The sequence below is a fragment of the Zygotorulaspora mrakii genome, chromosome 1 (genome assembly GCF_013402915.1).
Source record: "Zygotorulaspora mrakii chromosome 1, complete sequence".
In the NCBI taxonomy this organism is placed as follows: domain Eukaryota; kingdom Fungi; phylum Ascomycota; class Saccharomycetes; order Saccharomycetales; family Saccharomycetaceae; genus Zygotorulaspora; species Zygotorulaspora mrakii.
Window position 1 is genome coordinate 182,455 of NC_050719.1, and position 12,629 is coordinate 195,083.

The 12,629-nt window shown below is 39.2% G+C and overlaps 5 protein-coding genes across 5 annotated transcripts; 2 read left to right on the forward strand and 3 right to left on the reverse strand.

Moving 5' to 3' along the window:
- Positions 1-177: 177 nt before the first annotated feature.
- HG535_0A00950 (cyclin family protein) lies at positions 178-1,788 on the reverse strand (the record flags this gene model as incomplete). The annotated part of the gene is made up of 1 exon (XM_037285989.1): positions 178-1,788. The coding sequence occupies one exon, from the start codon at positions 1,786-1,788 to the stop codon at positions 178-180; it is 1,611 nt and encodes a 536-aa protein (XP_037141884.1).
- A 2,017-nt stretch (positions 1,789-3,805) lies between these two features.
- Positions 3,806-4,927, forward strand: HG535_0A00960 (uncharacterized protein; the record flags this gene model as incomplete). The annotated part of the gene is made up of 1 exon (XM_037285990.1): positions 3,806-4,927. The coding sequence occupies one exon, from the start codon at positions 3,806-3,808 to the stop codon at positions 4,925-4,927; it is 1,122 nt and encodes a 373-aa protein (XP_037141885.1).
- Positions 4,928-5,094: 167 nt separating this feature from the next.
- TOF1 (Tof1p) lies at positions 5,095-8,784 on the forward strand (the record flags this gene model as incomplete). Its single annotated transcript, XM_037285991.1, has 1 exon — positions 5,095-8,784. One exon carries the CDS (start codon positions 5,095-5,097, stop codon positions 8,782-8,784), a length of 3,690 nt encoding a protein of 1,229 aa, XP_037141886.1.
- Positions 8,785-8,836: 52 nt separating this feature from the next.
- On the reverse strand, positions 8,837-10,312 carry AVT2 (Avt2p; the record flags this gene model as incomplete). The annotated part of the gene is made up of 1 exon (XM_037285992.1): positions 8,837-10,312. The coding sequence occupies one exon, from the start codon at positions 10,310-10,312 to the stop codon at positions 8,837-8,839; it is 1,476 nt and encodes a 491-aa protein (XP_037141887.1).
- A 181-nt stretch (positions 10,313-10,493) lies between these two features.
- SEC2 (guanine nucleotide exchange factor SEC2) lies at positions 10,494-12,620 on the reverse strand (the record flags this gene model as incomplete). Its single annotated transcript, XM_037285993.1, has 1 exon — positions 10,494-12,620. The coding sequence occupies one exon, from the start codon at positions 12,618-12,620 to the stop codon at positions 10,494-10,496; it is 2,127 nt and encodes a 708-aa protein (XP_037141888.1).
- Positions 12,621-12,629: the final 9 nt, after the last annotated feature.

Genomic DNA, 12,629 nt, shown 5'->3' on the forward strand with positions numbered 1-12,629 from the left:
CTCTACTTCCTGCAAAATACGAGGAGAGTTTCAGATCTGACTCAATAGTTCCGTCACCTGCATCACAATTTTCCTTTTTAGAATCGACAAATTTCTCTGAATAGTTAAAAAAAATCCCCACATTCCTTATCATCTCGTGAAACATATAGCATTACTAGATATAAAAACTTGTATCTTCTATTTACTAATTAATTCATAAATGTCACTTTGCGTGCTACTCTTTCTCGAAAGAACAGGACGAAAGTGGGATGGGGAATTACGTGAATTTGACCTATACGATTTTTTCAACAGACCTGCAGGCGAAACCATCGAATTGGCCGAAAAAGAAACACTACTTGAGCTGCTGCCGATTGACCCCAATTTGGGTCTCGCGCTGAAGCATGAATTAGCTGAAAGTGGCGTTGGAGGGTATGAATTGAACTGTGTCGGATAATATGATGCTAAGGGTGTAAATGTGGCATCGCAATTTGTCGTGGAACATAACATTGAAGGATTGAATTGCGCGAGAGGCATTGTATTTGGTACATTGATTTTTGATATATCGTTTTCTCTTGAGACTGGCAATGACGACAAGGGAGTCAGAGGCGACGTCAGAAGCATGTTTTCGTAAATGAAAGGTAAAGAGAGTCTCTTAAGTTTCTCCTCTGTCGTTTTAAAACCAGCTAGCCTATCGATGTAAGTGAATACTGAATCTTTGAAGTGAGATTGGAATACATCTGAATCCAAATCAGAATGCTCTAATGCGTCTTTCATGAAGCATAGATTATTGTAAGCTGCGCAATTCTGCGATTTGTAGGATTCCAAAAGACTACCAACAGAATGTTTTCTGAGTAGTAGATTCGAAATTCTCTCTCCGTTATTCTGTGAATTCTCATGAAAGACATCTTTCAAAAAGAGATAAAAACAATTTCTGATATCGTTAATATTTTGGCTGCAGATTATGGAGGATAACTCATTAAGTTGATGTAATCGCTTAATGTCATCATTATAACGATACTCATTCTCGTGGATATCGTCACAGGCTTGTTTATAAAACTCAGGATCATTGAGACAGAAATCATTCTTTTCCAAGGAGAAAGTCATCAATTGAACCAAGAAATCAGGAAAATCATCATGACCAAGAATACGCGATGTGATCAATAAAGCAGCGATCGCTTTTGTTAATGATGAATAGGAAAGATAGCTTCTCCGATATAACGACACATCACAAAAAAACGAAGCTAAATTAAGAAAATTAAAGTCTTTCGGTATCAAATCATCACTGGATGATGATATCATCAATTGCAACATATCTGATGTGGTAACTATATTTCCAATTGACCACTCTAAAGTTTTAAGGATATGTCTCTCCATTTGAAGGAAAACATTAGGCTCATAAGTTCGATGGCAAACGAAACAAAGCTCCTTTAGAGTCGGTATTCTGGTTTTAACATCTTTGAATTTAGCAGCAATCCACAATGATGTAATGATTAACAATTGGTAGTGTTTCTTATAAACAATCCTTTTTGAGCAATACTTGTCGGATATAGAACACGCTAGAAACAAGGTTTCATCATCTAGTTTGAAAAAATTATGTAACTCAACCAAATAATCGATAATAAATGGTCGCATGACCCAAGTGATCTCAGGCTGGTTGTCAATCATGATGGGGTCTATTTGTATCCTGTTACCATCCAACCCGAGCAAGTACTCAATAATGTCATTTTTGAAGCATTCAATTGAACCTTCGCAACTTGCCTTTTCCAAAATGGTCAATCTTTGATCTACTTTGACGTATTTCCTCGCCATTCTGCAGTGCTGGATAATTATACTATGCTTTACCAACACGTCTGCCTCATGAATCAGGGTATCTTCCGTATCGGTTTGAATGAGAGCGAGCTATAAAATGAATGATACTGCTCTAACCGGTCAACCACTAGCTCGAAAGCGACACAAGACTATGAATTCAATGAAATGCACTGAGATTGGAATACAACTTTTTTTTTTTGATATCTGCCATATGGGCTTCTGCCTTGCGATTATCCTTCAATGTTTAAATAGTTGCAAGCACAGTGGTATCTAAACTGCGGTATGCCGGTTCTTTCTTCGTATCTAAACTGCGGTATGCCAGTTCTTTCTTCCCACCGATCTGATGAATCTGTCTGGACATGCAGATTTGCTTACCTACTAGACGTGGAAATAAGTCTCTATCCGACAATCCCGCTTGATATTTTAAAGGTTTTGATTATCCTGAACAGGATACCAAATTCAAGCAAAGCCTGTTTCTTTCCGATCTGCTGCTTTTCCGATTGTTGCTGTTACGTTCCTGCAAGTGAGCTCCCAGAGTCTACGTGTCGCGAAATTAGATACACACTAGCATTCATCCACAATCTGGAGACTTAGGTAATGCATTGCAGTTCCGCTCCCCCTCCCCGCCAACATGCCATCATCGATCACAAGAGAAGTAATCCAATGAGATGACTTTGCATGCCATAGAGATTAATAATGATGAAGAAAAGTTCCAGTTTGGGAGGTATCTCTGTATTACCCATTTGGGTAAAAACATGAAAATCGAACAGGTGCTCAACTCATAGTATAAATATTCACCCAATAGGGTGGAATCATGCAATGTATGTGAGATTAGAGAACAATACCTTATTGCTATATTGGTTACCACAAGTGTACAGTGCTACAATGAACAAGGTGCATCTAATCATCTTTACTTAATCCGGCAAATATAACAATTTGCCTCGGGACAACGCGTCTTCATGGAATGTTTACGCGTTGAAAATATGTGTCAAGCAGAACGAACAAGATAAGAAAACAACTGCGACTGCTTAGTTTTGTGAATATTCATTCGTTTAAAGGCACGCGTGCTCCCAGTTTAGCATTGTTCACATACATGAAGTTGTTTTAATCACTCATGCAGAAGCTTTCAGTGTCTTGTGTAATCACAAAAAAAAAAAAAAAACTTTTTCATGTCTGCTATGGGTCGAAAGCATTGTATTTTGGTCGTTTATGGAGCTGCTTGCTACACGTACTGCAAGAACTTCGTCTTACCCCATATGGCAAGAGTTTTTCTTATCAACAAGGGAACAAGAATTCTCTAGCAGGGGAAGGCCCATGGCCAATCTCGTGGTGAGCTTTTTGGGCTGCAGAACGAGGGTACCGCTTTAGTTCCGAAACTTTAAATCCCGAAGAGGAGCAAGGTCAACGCTAGCGAGCGTCACGGCCTGAATTGCCTGAGTTGAAGAATCAGGTAGACCATCCATGAGGTGGATTTGAAGTTTTGCAATGGCAAGCTGCGGTCTTGGCAGTTCTGGGCGTCCACTGAATCAGCAGAGAGGCGCTAGAGGTGGGGAGACATGACATGTGTAGTTCTACGAGCAATGCTTCTGCTACCTTGACCTAAATACTGTTGCTGTACATCTGCAGACGTCTTCGCATGTGTGTTTCCGTAACTCAGAGCAAAATTGGGTATCACGCGGTAACCACATGCTTGGGGCCCTCATGTGGTACGAAATTCTCGATGAAATACACATTCTTCGCATGCATGGAATCATTCTATCAAGGCACGCTCCAGCCGGGTAGCCCCACAGAGACAAAGATTTTGAAGGTTTCCTGCTACTCCAACCCCGCATTTAATCCTGTCGTGTGAGATGATGACACAAAAAGGTTCATAAGATGCTCAAAGTGCGGGCCACATAGAGCAGCATTTGGTGACATTCAGTTGATGTATTATACAAGCAAGTGTCATTACGCTCAATTCTACCTAGTGTGCCAGTCCAAGAAAGCGTAAAGTACAAAGAGCAATTGCTTCGTGATAATGGTGCGCTTTGGAGATATCATTATCTTATTAACGCTGGTCAGATCCGTATTTGGCACTAAATTCGTCATTCAACTTGCCAACGAGATATCGCTAGAGGCTGTGTTTCAACATCACAGATTTGAGGGTCCACTGGAGGTTTTCAAAATAGGTACAGGATTCAAGGCGTTTTCCGGTGATTTTGACGATGCCATTCTGCAGAAGTTACTTAATGATCCCAAAGTGGAAAGCATTTCGATAGACCAAAGACTGCAAACCCAAGAGTACGTTTTCCAGCAGAACGCTCCTGCACATTTGAAAAAGATAGCGTCCAGCTCGCCAACACCTCGGCAACCGTATTTGTACCATTCCAATGCAGGCATTGGGGTCGATATATACATATTTGATACAGGGATCGATAGTAAAAACCCTAATTTGCAGCAGATAAATGTGATGAAATTGATCGATTTGACGCAAGATATTGCACCGGCCGGTGTTGACGCGAATGGCCACGGTACAGCAATGGCGGGGGTTGTAGCGTCTGAAACTTTCGGGGTTCTGAAAAAATGCAATTTGATCGATATGAGAATTGTTGAAAAGGATGGAACTTCTAAACTTTCAAGTCTTCTGAGGGCTCTGGATATTGCCGAAAAACATGTCAAGACAACCGAAAGACCTTCTGTTTTCACGATTCCATTGATTATGCAGGAAAGAAATGCAATTCTCAACTCAGCAATTGAAAATTTAAACAAAGAGCTAGCTATCGTGGTTCCAGCTGGTAATCAGAATTCTGATGCATGCAATTTCAGTCCTGCAAGCTGTAGCAAAAATGCTAACCTTCTAGTTTTGGGATCTTTAAATCAAGACGATAATCTGGCTGAATTCACCAATTTTGGAGGATGTGTTGACCTATTTACTTCGGGAACAGATGTGATCACTCTCTCTCCCACAGATTTATCCCAAAGTTCATTGATACGTGAAGTGAATGGAACCTCCATAAGCTGTGCTATTGGCAGTGGCGTTGTAGGTTATTATATGTCATTAGGTTTTAGCAGTCTCCAAGCTATTGAACAGACAAAAACCGCGGCGTATAATCCAACGAGCATGGGAATAGAATATAAAGTTTTGCAGTTAAAACCATAGTGATGTATTTGTTGAATGTCAAAAACCTTCGTTTTTTTGCCTTAACGCGTCGCGATTGTAAGTCGCGTAATTAGTTTTGTAGAATTGCCAGATTTATTTTATATAGCTTTCAAGATTGGCAATGGCATTAAAAATCTCACAGGGAGTGAACATCAGGTATAAAAGGCATGGTTGAGTTACACACCGCTTTTAATACAAACCTTTCCGATGCTGATGGCTCACTTACAGTTTTAAGGGCTCGTATAGCTCTTTTAGCTACAGCAATAGGAGGTCCCGATTATACATCAAAATTAGATCCGCCCCCATACAAGCTTGGCGACGACTGTTTGGCCTGCCTTAAAGATCTGAAAAGATGGTTTAAACTGGTTGATGATCAACAGAATAGATGGGATGTTGCAATGGCCGCTGCAGAGTATCGCATCCTGATTGACGATCTTCTGCCAATAATGATTGACTGGGAGAATAAAACGGCATTAGCAAACAAACTATCTAAACAGGACACCAGTACTGATGAATCTATTAAAACCGTGGGAGGCCGAGAATATCATGATAATATAGCTTTGAATAGCTTACAACTACTAGTAATTTTGACTTGGCCATTGACATTAAATGAGCAATCTACGGCTGATCAAATACGAGTATACTCTGATTTGAAAAAGCATCAAGTCGTTTATAAAAAAAAGGTACTATCTCTAGACAGGGGAAAAACTCTTAAAGCTGTTACGAGATTGGCTTCCAAAGTCGTGAGAATTAATAAATCGAATAGATCGCCTAAAGATAATATGGTACTGAGATTAACATTGAACTTTTTGAGGAATATTTTATCAATTGGTCCAGCTGAGCTCAACATAGCGAGGAACAAAAACATGACGAACCGTGGTATTAATATAACTGACACCTTGCCTCCTGATGTAACACTGGATGATATATCACTGAGCTCCGTTATATCAGCTTTTCAACGCAATAAAGTTTTTAAATTGCTATTACTTCTCTCGGGATCATCAACTGAATTTGATAACGATTTCATTGATGTTCCCCTCATGGAAATTTTATTTCAAATAACCAAGGAAATAAATCAAGAATCTCTATTTTCGTGTGGGACAGAGCAGAACAACGAAAATGAAAAGTTGGTGGCAAAGGATCTTTCACCAACATGTTCACAGCTGACAGATTTGTTACAAAAGGAGAAAATATTGAGAAAAAACGTTTTACAGAACACCTCCACTAGACATTCAAGGTTTGGTGCACTTTTATCTATAGAGACTGCTAATAAAAATAGGCTGACTGTCTCAGGAGGGAGCAATCTTCGCAATGATAGCATAGCATTGAAAAATATTGATAGTAGAAAGAAATGGAACAAAAGAGGAACAAAAAAACGGGATGACATGGCTGTTGAAGGTTTGCCAAACACCTTGCTGAAATCTCGACATAGATCATATAACTTCAGTTCGTCGACTTCAAATTTTCTGAAAAAATTCATAGATGACTTCATAGATTCAGGTTTCAACTTTTTACTTCAAAGGTTGACAAGCCACTTCACCACAGAACAAGATCAAATGATGACGTCTGAACAAGTTGAATACTTGATGTTTTTTGCTTGGTTTACTAAATTTCAGAGAATAAGACCCAAAAGTGCTCTATTAGGCGATGTTTCTTATATTACTGGTGCAATTGATGAGACTAGCTTCATACTACTATCTTCAATATTACGTAAAAGTTATGAAGAGAAAAACTGGGTTGTGGTGCATGCAGGCATGATCGCATTTGATGAATTGCTTCAATTAGTCGGCTATGCAAAAGAGATCTGCTACGATGAGAATATTGAGTTTATTTTAAGCCGGCTCTTCAGTGACGAGAGAATCAAGCTACTTTCGGATATACCCAAACATGCCTACAAACATACAGTACAGTATATGAAAAGTTGTGTTGACCTTACCCACACAGCAATGAAACTGTTTGAACAATATGATGAAGAAAAATCTCTCATTATAACCAAAAAAACAAAGAAAAAACAACATAATATTTCAGAAGCTGAAATTGAGAACTTAGTGCAAAGTCAAGGAATTGATAGGGATGAAGCTTTGGAAATATTGCAACCGTCGTTCAGAGAACATGAGGTCAGTTTTGCTAAGATTCAAAGACAGTATTTTTGTGAGTCAACGATTGAGACATATATTAATTGTTTGCAAAGATTTCAAGAGCTGGAGGACTCTGATATTAAAAAAGGTATATCATTTCTGCATCGTGTGATAACTCGAGAATCTGAAGAAGCTCTATTGTTTAGAATTGATTTTATTGTTCTGCTTCGGAATATGCTATCAACAGGTGGAATCTCAAGAAGAAGTAGGGTCAGGAAGCATGTCGAATCATTTTCCAATTTTTTTTTATACAGATTGAAAAAAAAGTTGAAAGATTCAAGTTCATGGTTTATTGCTCTATTATTTCCTCTATTGCACAACAGTGACATCGGATATTTCCAAAAATATGGGGAAAGAAAAGATCAAGAAAAATATGGTTTATATGCTGTTCCGCCAAGTGAGTTCAGGCACATCGAGGATGAGGAGCAATTGCCAGATTCTATTTTAGCAGATATCCAGCATGGCCTTTTAACATCTGCTCTTATTGACAGTGGAAAAATCGACCTTCTCACCACCTTAATAGAACATATGTCAAACTCACTAAAAAACTTCAGAGTGTTTTTGTCTTTAAATGTGAAGAAGGGAAATGAGTCACTCAACCCACCTAATGAACTTTTAACTTGGGTAGAGTCAGACGAACCAAGTCCATTATTAGTGGATGGTGATTTCAGAGCCCTATTGCAATTGGTTGGCTATCACATTCCAGAATCTGCTAACGATAGTTGTTACCTTGTAGGCTCCGTAGATGTTCCAGTCCTTGAACAGTCCCTGCAAACTATCCAGAAATACTTATCAACCCCATTTGAGACCAGAAATGGATTTCCGTCTTCGTCTTATCTAATTAGGCCCCGAGTCCAAAATATCGATAGTTTCAAAGAGGATGGAACTTATGAAGAGGATAATAGTCAATCCTATGAGGGTCCGGGTATTGTTTCTGACAATGACGTAAATGAATGGGGTGAGGACAGTTATTTCAACGATTTGGGTAATGAGATGATAGAAAAGATAGAAGGAAGAACGCTCGAAAAAGGTTTGGCTAAAGCAAAAAAGTCCAGAAAGTCCCGGAAGATTGAGAGAAAGACTACATCCAAGAGACGAAAAATCAGATCAAATATTCCCCTGTTTGATACGAATGAGCCAGAAAAAGTTCATTCCGGGAAAGCGAGACAATTTGTCCCAAGCAAAGAATATATAAGTGATTCGGATGACGGCGAGGATTACGTGAATCCTATTTTTTTCGAAAATGAAATGTACATGCGATTCTTATTGGACAGATACTCTGGTCAGCTCACGGAAGACAAATATTCTCTATTTGGGAAGTTTGCTGCTGAAAGAATGAACAACGGGGGTCAAATCATATCTGATTTCACTAATCTGTTTAATGGTGAAGTGCCCACTGTTGACTTCTTGGCACAACGCACTCAATCGAGCAGCGGCCCCGATAGATCGCTTATTTCACTCTCGAGTCTTATTTCTAAAGAAATTGGCAACTCAAGAGGCAACAACACTTCGGTGGAAATCCAAGGAGCTTCTGTGGGGTATGATTTCCAAGAAGACCAAGAAGAGTATTCTTCGCCCACCAGTTCCTCAAAAAATATCGAGAAAAACCCTACGGAGAATTTCAATATGGAAGAGTCTATGAGGGAAGAGGAAGAATTCAACGAACCGTTAATATCCAGAAAGAGGCAGAAGATTATTATACAAGATGACGATGATTGAAAACAGAGGATATAGAACTTAAGTTAGCTCTTTATAAAGCACTAAATAATGGTTATATTTCACAGTGATTTTGATCTTCGCCATGGATTGCTTCGAAAATGGTTTGGGCACTACTTACAATCATCATTGTTGCCCCAAAAATGATGCTCAAAATATGTGGCGATTTACTTTTAAATGAAGATTTCTCCCTTCTTAACAATAAATTAGTCAAAGGAGGTAGTATGTATGCCATTATACTCGCCGTTGTTGCCCCAATCAATTCAAAAAGTGCACCAAGATTGCATGTAGTTAATGACACAGACATAGTACCAAATACCAAAACTGTTGTAATAATGAAGTGTAGTTTTGTAGAAAGAATAGCAGGTTCACAATTAGTTGATATTTGCTTTTGAAAACAAGTAGAGATGACGTCACGTAAAACAAAAATCTCCAGAGGAAAAGTCGTTAGCATGTTGAAACCAAAGCAGAGCCTGGCAATGTTGATAGTTTTGTCATTCACGGGAAAGTTATTCAGAATGTTACCTTTGGTCTTCATTCCGAAAACTCCGAAACCAGAATATCCCATTAGCATGCAAAATATTACTGATACAACGGAACTTATATGCGTCAGTTTAGAAAACTTCTGAATACTCCTATTCTTCATGGACAAAAATATAAAGCTTGTATTATGATGGCACACCAATGCGAATGAAATTACAGAAACGCCACGGAAAAATCTGGGAGTGACGAAAATGTTTTCAATTGAAAGACCTTCACTCTTTAAGGCCGAGTTTAACATTGGTCCACGTATGATGACGCTAAATACTATCACAACCATGCTGACTAGAGCCAGAAAAGAGGCTTTGGATAACGCAGCAATATTTCTCTGCAAAGACAGGGGATAAGAGATAAAAAATGTAACCAAACTGATAATCACGTTTCTTCTGAGGAAGAAGCTATTTGAATGAAAAAGTGATCGGAGTACGTGAGGGACGGTATCTCCAATAATGATGCAAAATCCAATACAACCACCAAAGGCAAATAGGCCGTTGGTTACCAAAATTAAGATCTTACCCTTCCTACCCATAACAGATTGGATGGTGTCCTGGTAGGTTTGAGTTCCCGTAAGAACAAGATTTATTGCGATTAATCTAAGAGTCCAATCCACCAGAAATCCTAAGAGGAAATAAGCGACGAGGCCACCGATTATTCCACAATTTTTCAGTGCAAATGGTTGACTGATAACCCCAGCACCAAGAATGCTATTTGCCATGTTCATAAACGCCCACCGCATGGTAGATTTATTCTCGTTTTCTCTTAATACATCCCGTACAAGTGGATCCTCTGAAAGAACGACATTAACATCATAATCAGGTATCCCAATGGTATTATCCAAGTCAAATACACCATTCTCTATACTGTCTTCTATGAGTTTTGTCTTATTGGTAAAGTTAGACATTTCGAACTGAACATCAGGAATATTCATATCATCCTTCCCATCACCATCATCTCCTTCATCATCCAAGGCTGCATAGTCCTTGGGAGCCATTTAAAATATTAAAAGACAGTCTTGCGGATAGAGGAGACACTTTTAAAGCATGCTCATGATAAAGAATTACATTTAGTTTTAAAATTAGTAAATAAGATTGTCTGACCGTATCATATCAGTTGAAGATCACAACGCGAAAAATCGCATACGCGCACGTGACAGCAACCATTTCATGTAAGATTCAACGAGTTAATGATTGCTCTTCTCGAGCGTCATCGAATTGATCTTCTTTATTTGACAGGTTACTCGATGAACTGTTAAGTTCGTCATTGCCGGCTTCAGTTAGGCGTCTCAGATCCTCATTTGTAACACCATTTTTAGAAGCGAGGTTTGCTTCGGGCATAATCTGGTTGGTAGCATGAAAGGAAATGTCTCCTTCCCCTTCTGTCTTGAGGTCGTTCTTTTTCCGTCCGATATTCAATTGCTCGGTACTGTTGGGATTATTAACGTCGGGAAGATTCGAGTTATTCTCGGAATCCGTAAGTGGTATCATTGAAACCGAATCAACTTCGGACAAAGTTGTCTCTCCATTGTCGAACTCTGATTCAATTTCGTTTGCGTAGTTTCCTAACCCAATCTGATCGTTTGCATCTGTGACTGCTTCTTTAGAAATCTCAGTCTTTTTGGCATTCTCAATATCATCGTGTACCTGCCTTTCTTTTTCATTTTCTTCCTCATCACATTCTACTCCATCATCGTCTTCGTCATCATATTCCTTCCTAAGTGTGAAGGAATCTTCTGTGGTGACCTCCTTAAGCGCATATGTGTCATGAGTTTTAACTGACGAGGTATCGGTATCACTTTCCTGTGGGCTGACGGGACCAAACCTGGAAGCTATGGAATCATTCACAGACCATATGCCGATGTAGGTCCAATGCAACATAGCACGAAGCTTACATAGCTGAAGCCATGCTTGTTGTATGTTGGTAGTTGAATTGGCGAGTGCCGTAGGAAGTTTACTGTCGGAGGCTGATTCGGAATCAGCATGTGCCGCCTTATCCTCTTTTCTCACAGGTTTGAAACTCTGAGTGATTTTGGAGTATTTATCAGATTCACCATTTGCTATGCTACTTAAGCTGATCTTTTCTAGATTCCAGGCTCCTATCTTAAGCGATCTCAAGAAAGCAAAAATTTCACAAGTTTGTCTGAGCTTTAACACACAGTAGTTGCAAAGAGGAAAGCTGTTTGTAACAATGAGGGATCCATCATCTGCTTTAGTCATTGTTTTCAGTACATGCATTCGAGCATGCTCTATAACATCCCTTCGTGATTCTCCACAAAACGAACATTTTTCATAAACAGCAATAGGGGGGGAATCAGCAGGAAAATTGAAAAGATGAAGGTCTTTGTTGATTGTTCCTCCAGGAGAGGCAAAGGCATTGCTCTTCAGATGGGGTGACGCATTACCAAACTGATACGTTTCGTTCAAGCCGCTCAAAGGTTCCACTGACACAAGCCCATCCATCATGAGGGACATAAGAGTTCTTCTTACAATCCATCCTAATCCACTGGCATTGTCTATTCTCAAAATGGGCTGTATCTCATCATGAACTATTCTCCGTAATAGGTGTGATTCTGAAGCTGAATCTTTTATACCCTGACAATGAGGGAGTACAGCAATGAATTTAAGGAATTCCTGAAAGAGACTCAAGTCGTACCTTATGGATGACACGTTTGGTGAATATATAGGATCAATGTGATATTCTGAAGGCCAATCGGACTTTCTTTCGGTATGATCCTTGACGGAAGTACTTGATGGCATTGAATTATCATTTATTATGACAGACCCTCTATAATTCTTTGTATGGGGTGGATTTGCATCCTCGAGATTTTGCAAAACCTTCTTCAGATTTTTCAGTTGAAGAGTTAATGTATCTAGTATAGAATCTTTTTCCTTTAATTGCTCTATCAATTTGTTATTTTTAATCTCTGTGGCGTGACTTTCCCTTCTAGCTGTTGCTACCATATTATTTGCTTCGTCAAAGAGGGACGCAGTCAGATCTTCGACCTCTTTATTGAGCTCATCAACGGCTTTCTCGGCCGTTAATCGGAGTTCCCTTTCGCCATCTACTTGTTTTTGTAACTCTTTGATCAGAAAATCTTTCTCAATCACCGAGCTTTTAAGGGACTCCAATTCTTCACTAACTTTACTAGATTGCTGAGCAGATGCATTCTGGAGTTGTATCGTTCTCCTTGCTTGGTTCAATTTTTCCTCCAATTGTGATTGCTTATCTATACTTTCAATTAGCTGTGTTGAAAGTGACGCTATTTGGCCAGAAATTCGCTTAGATTCTTCAGATTCTGCCATTACTTAAGA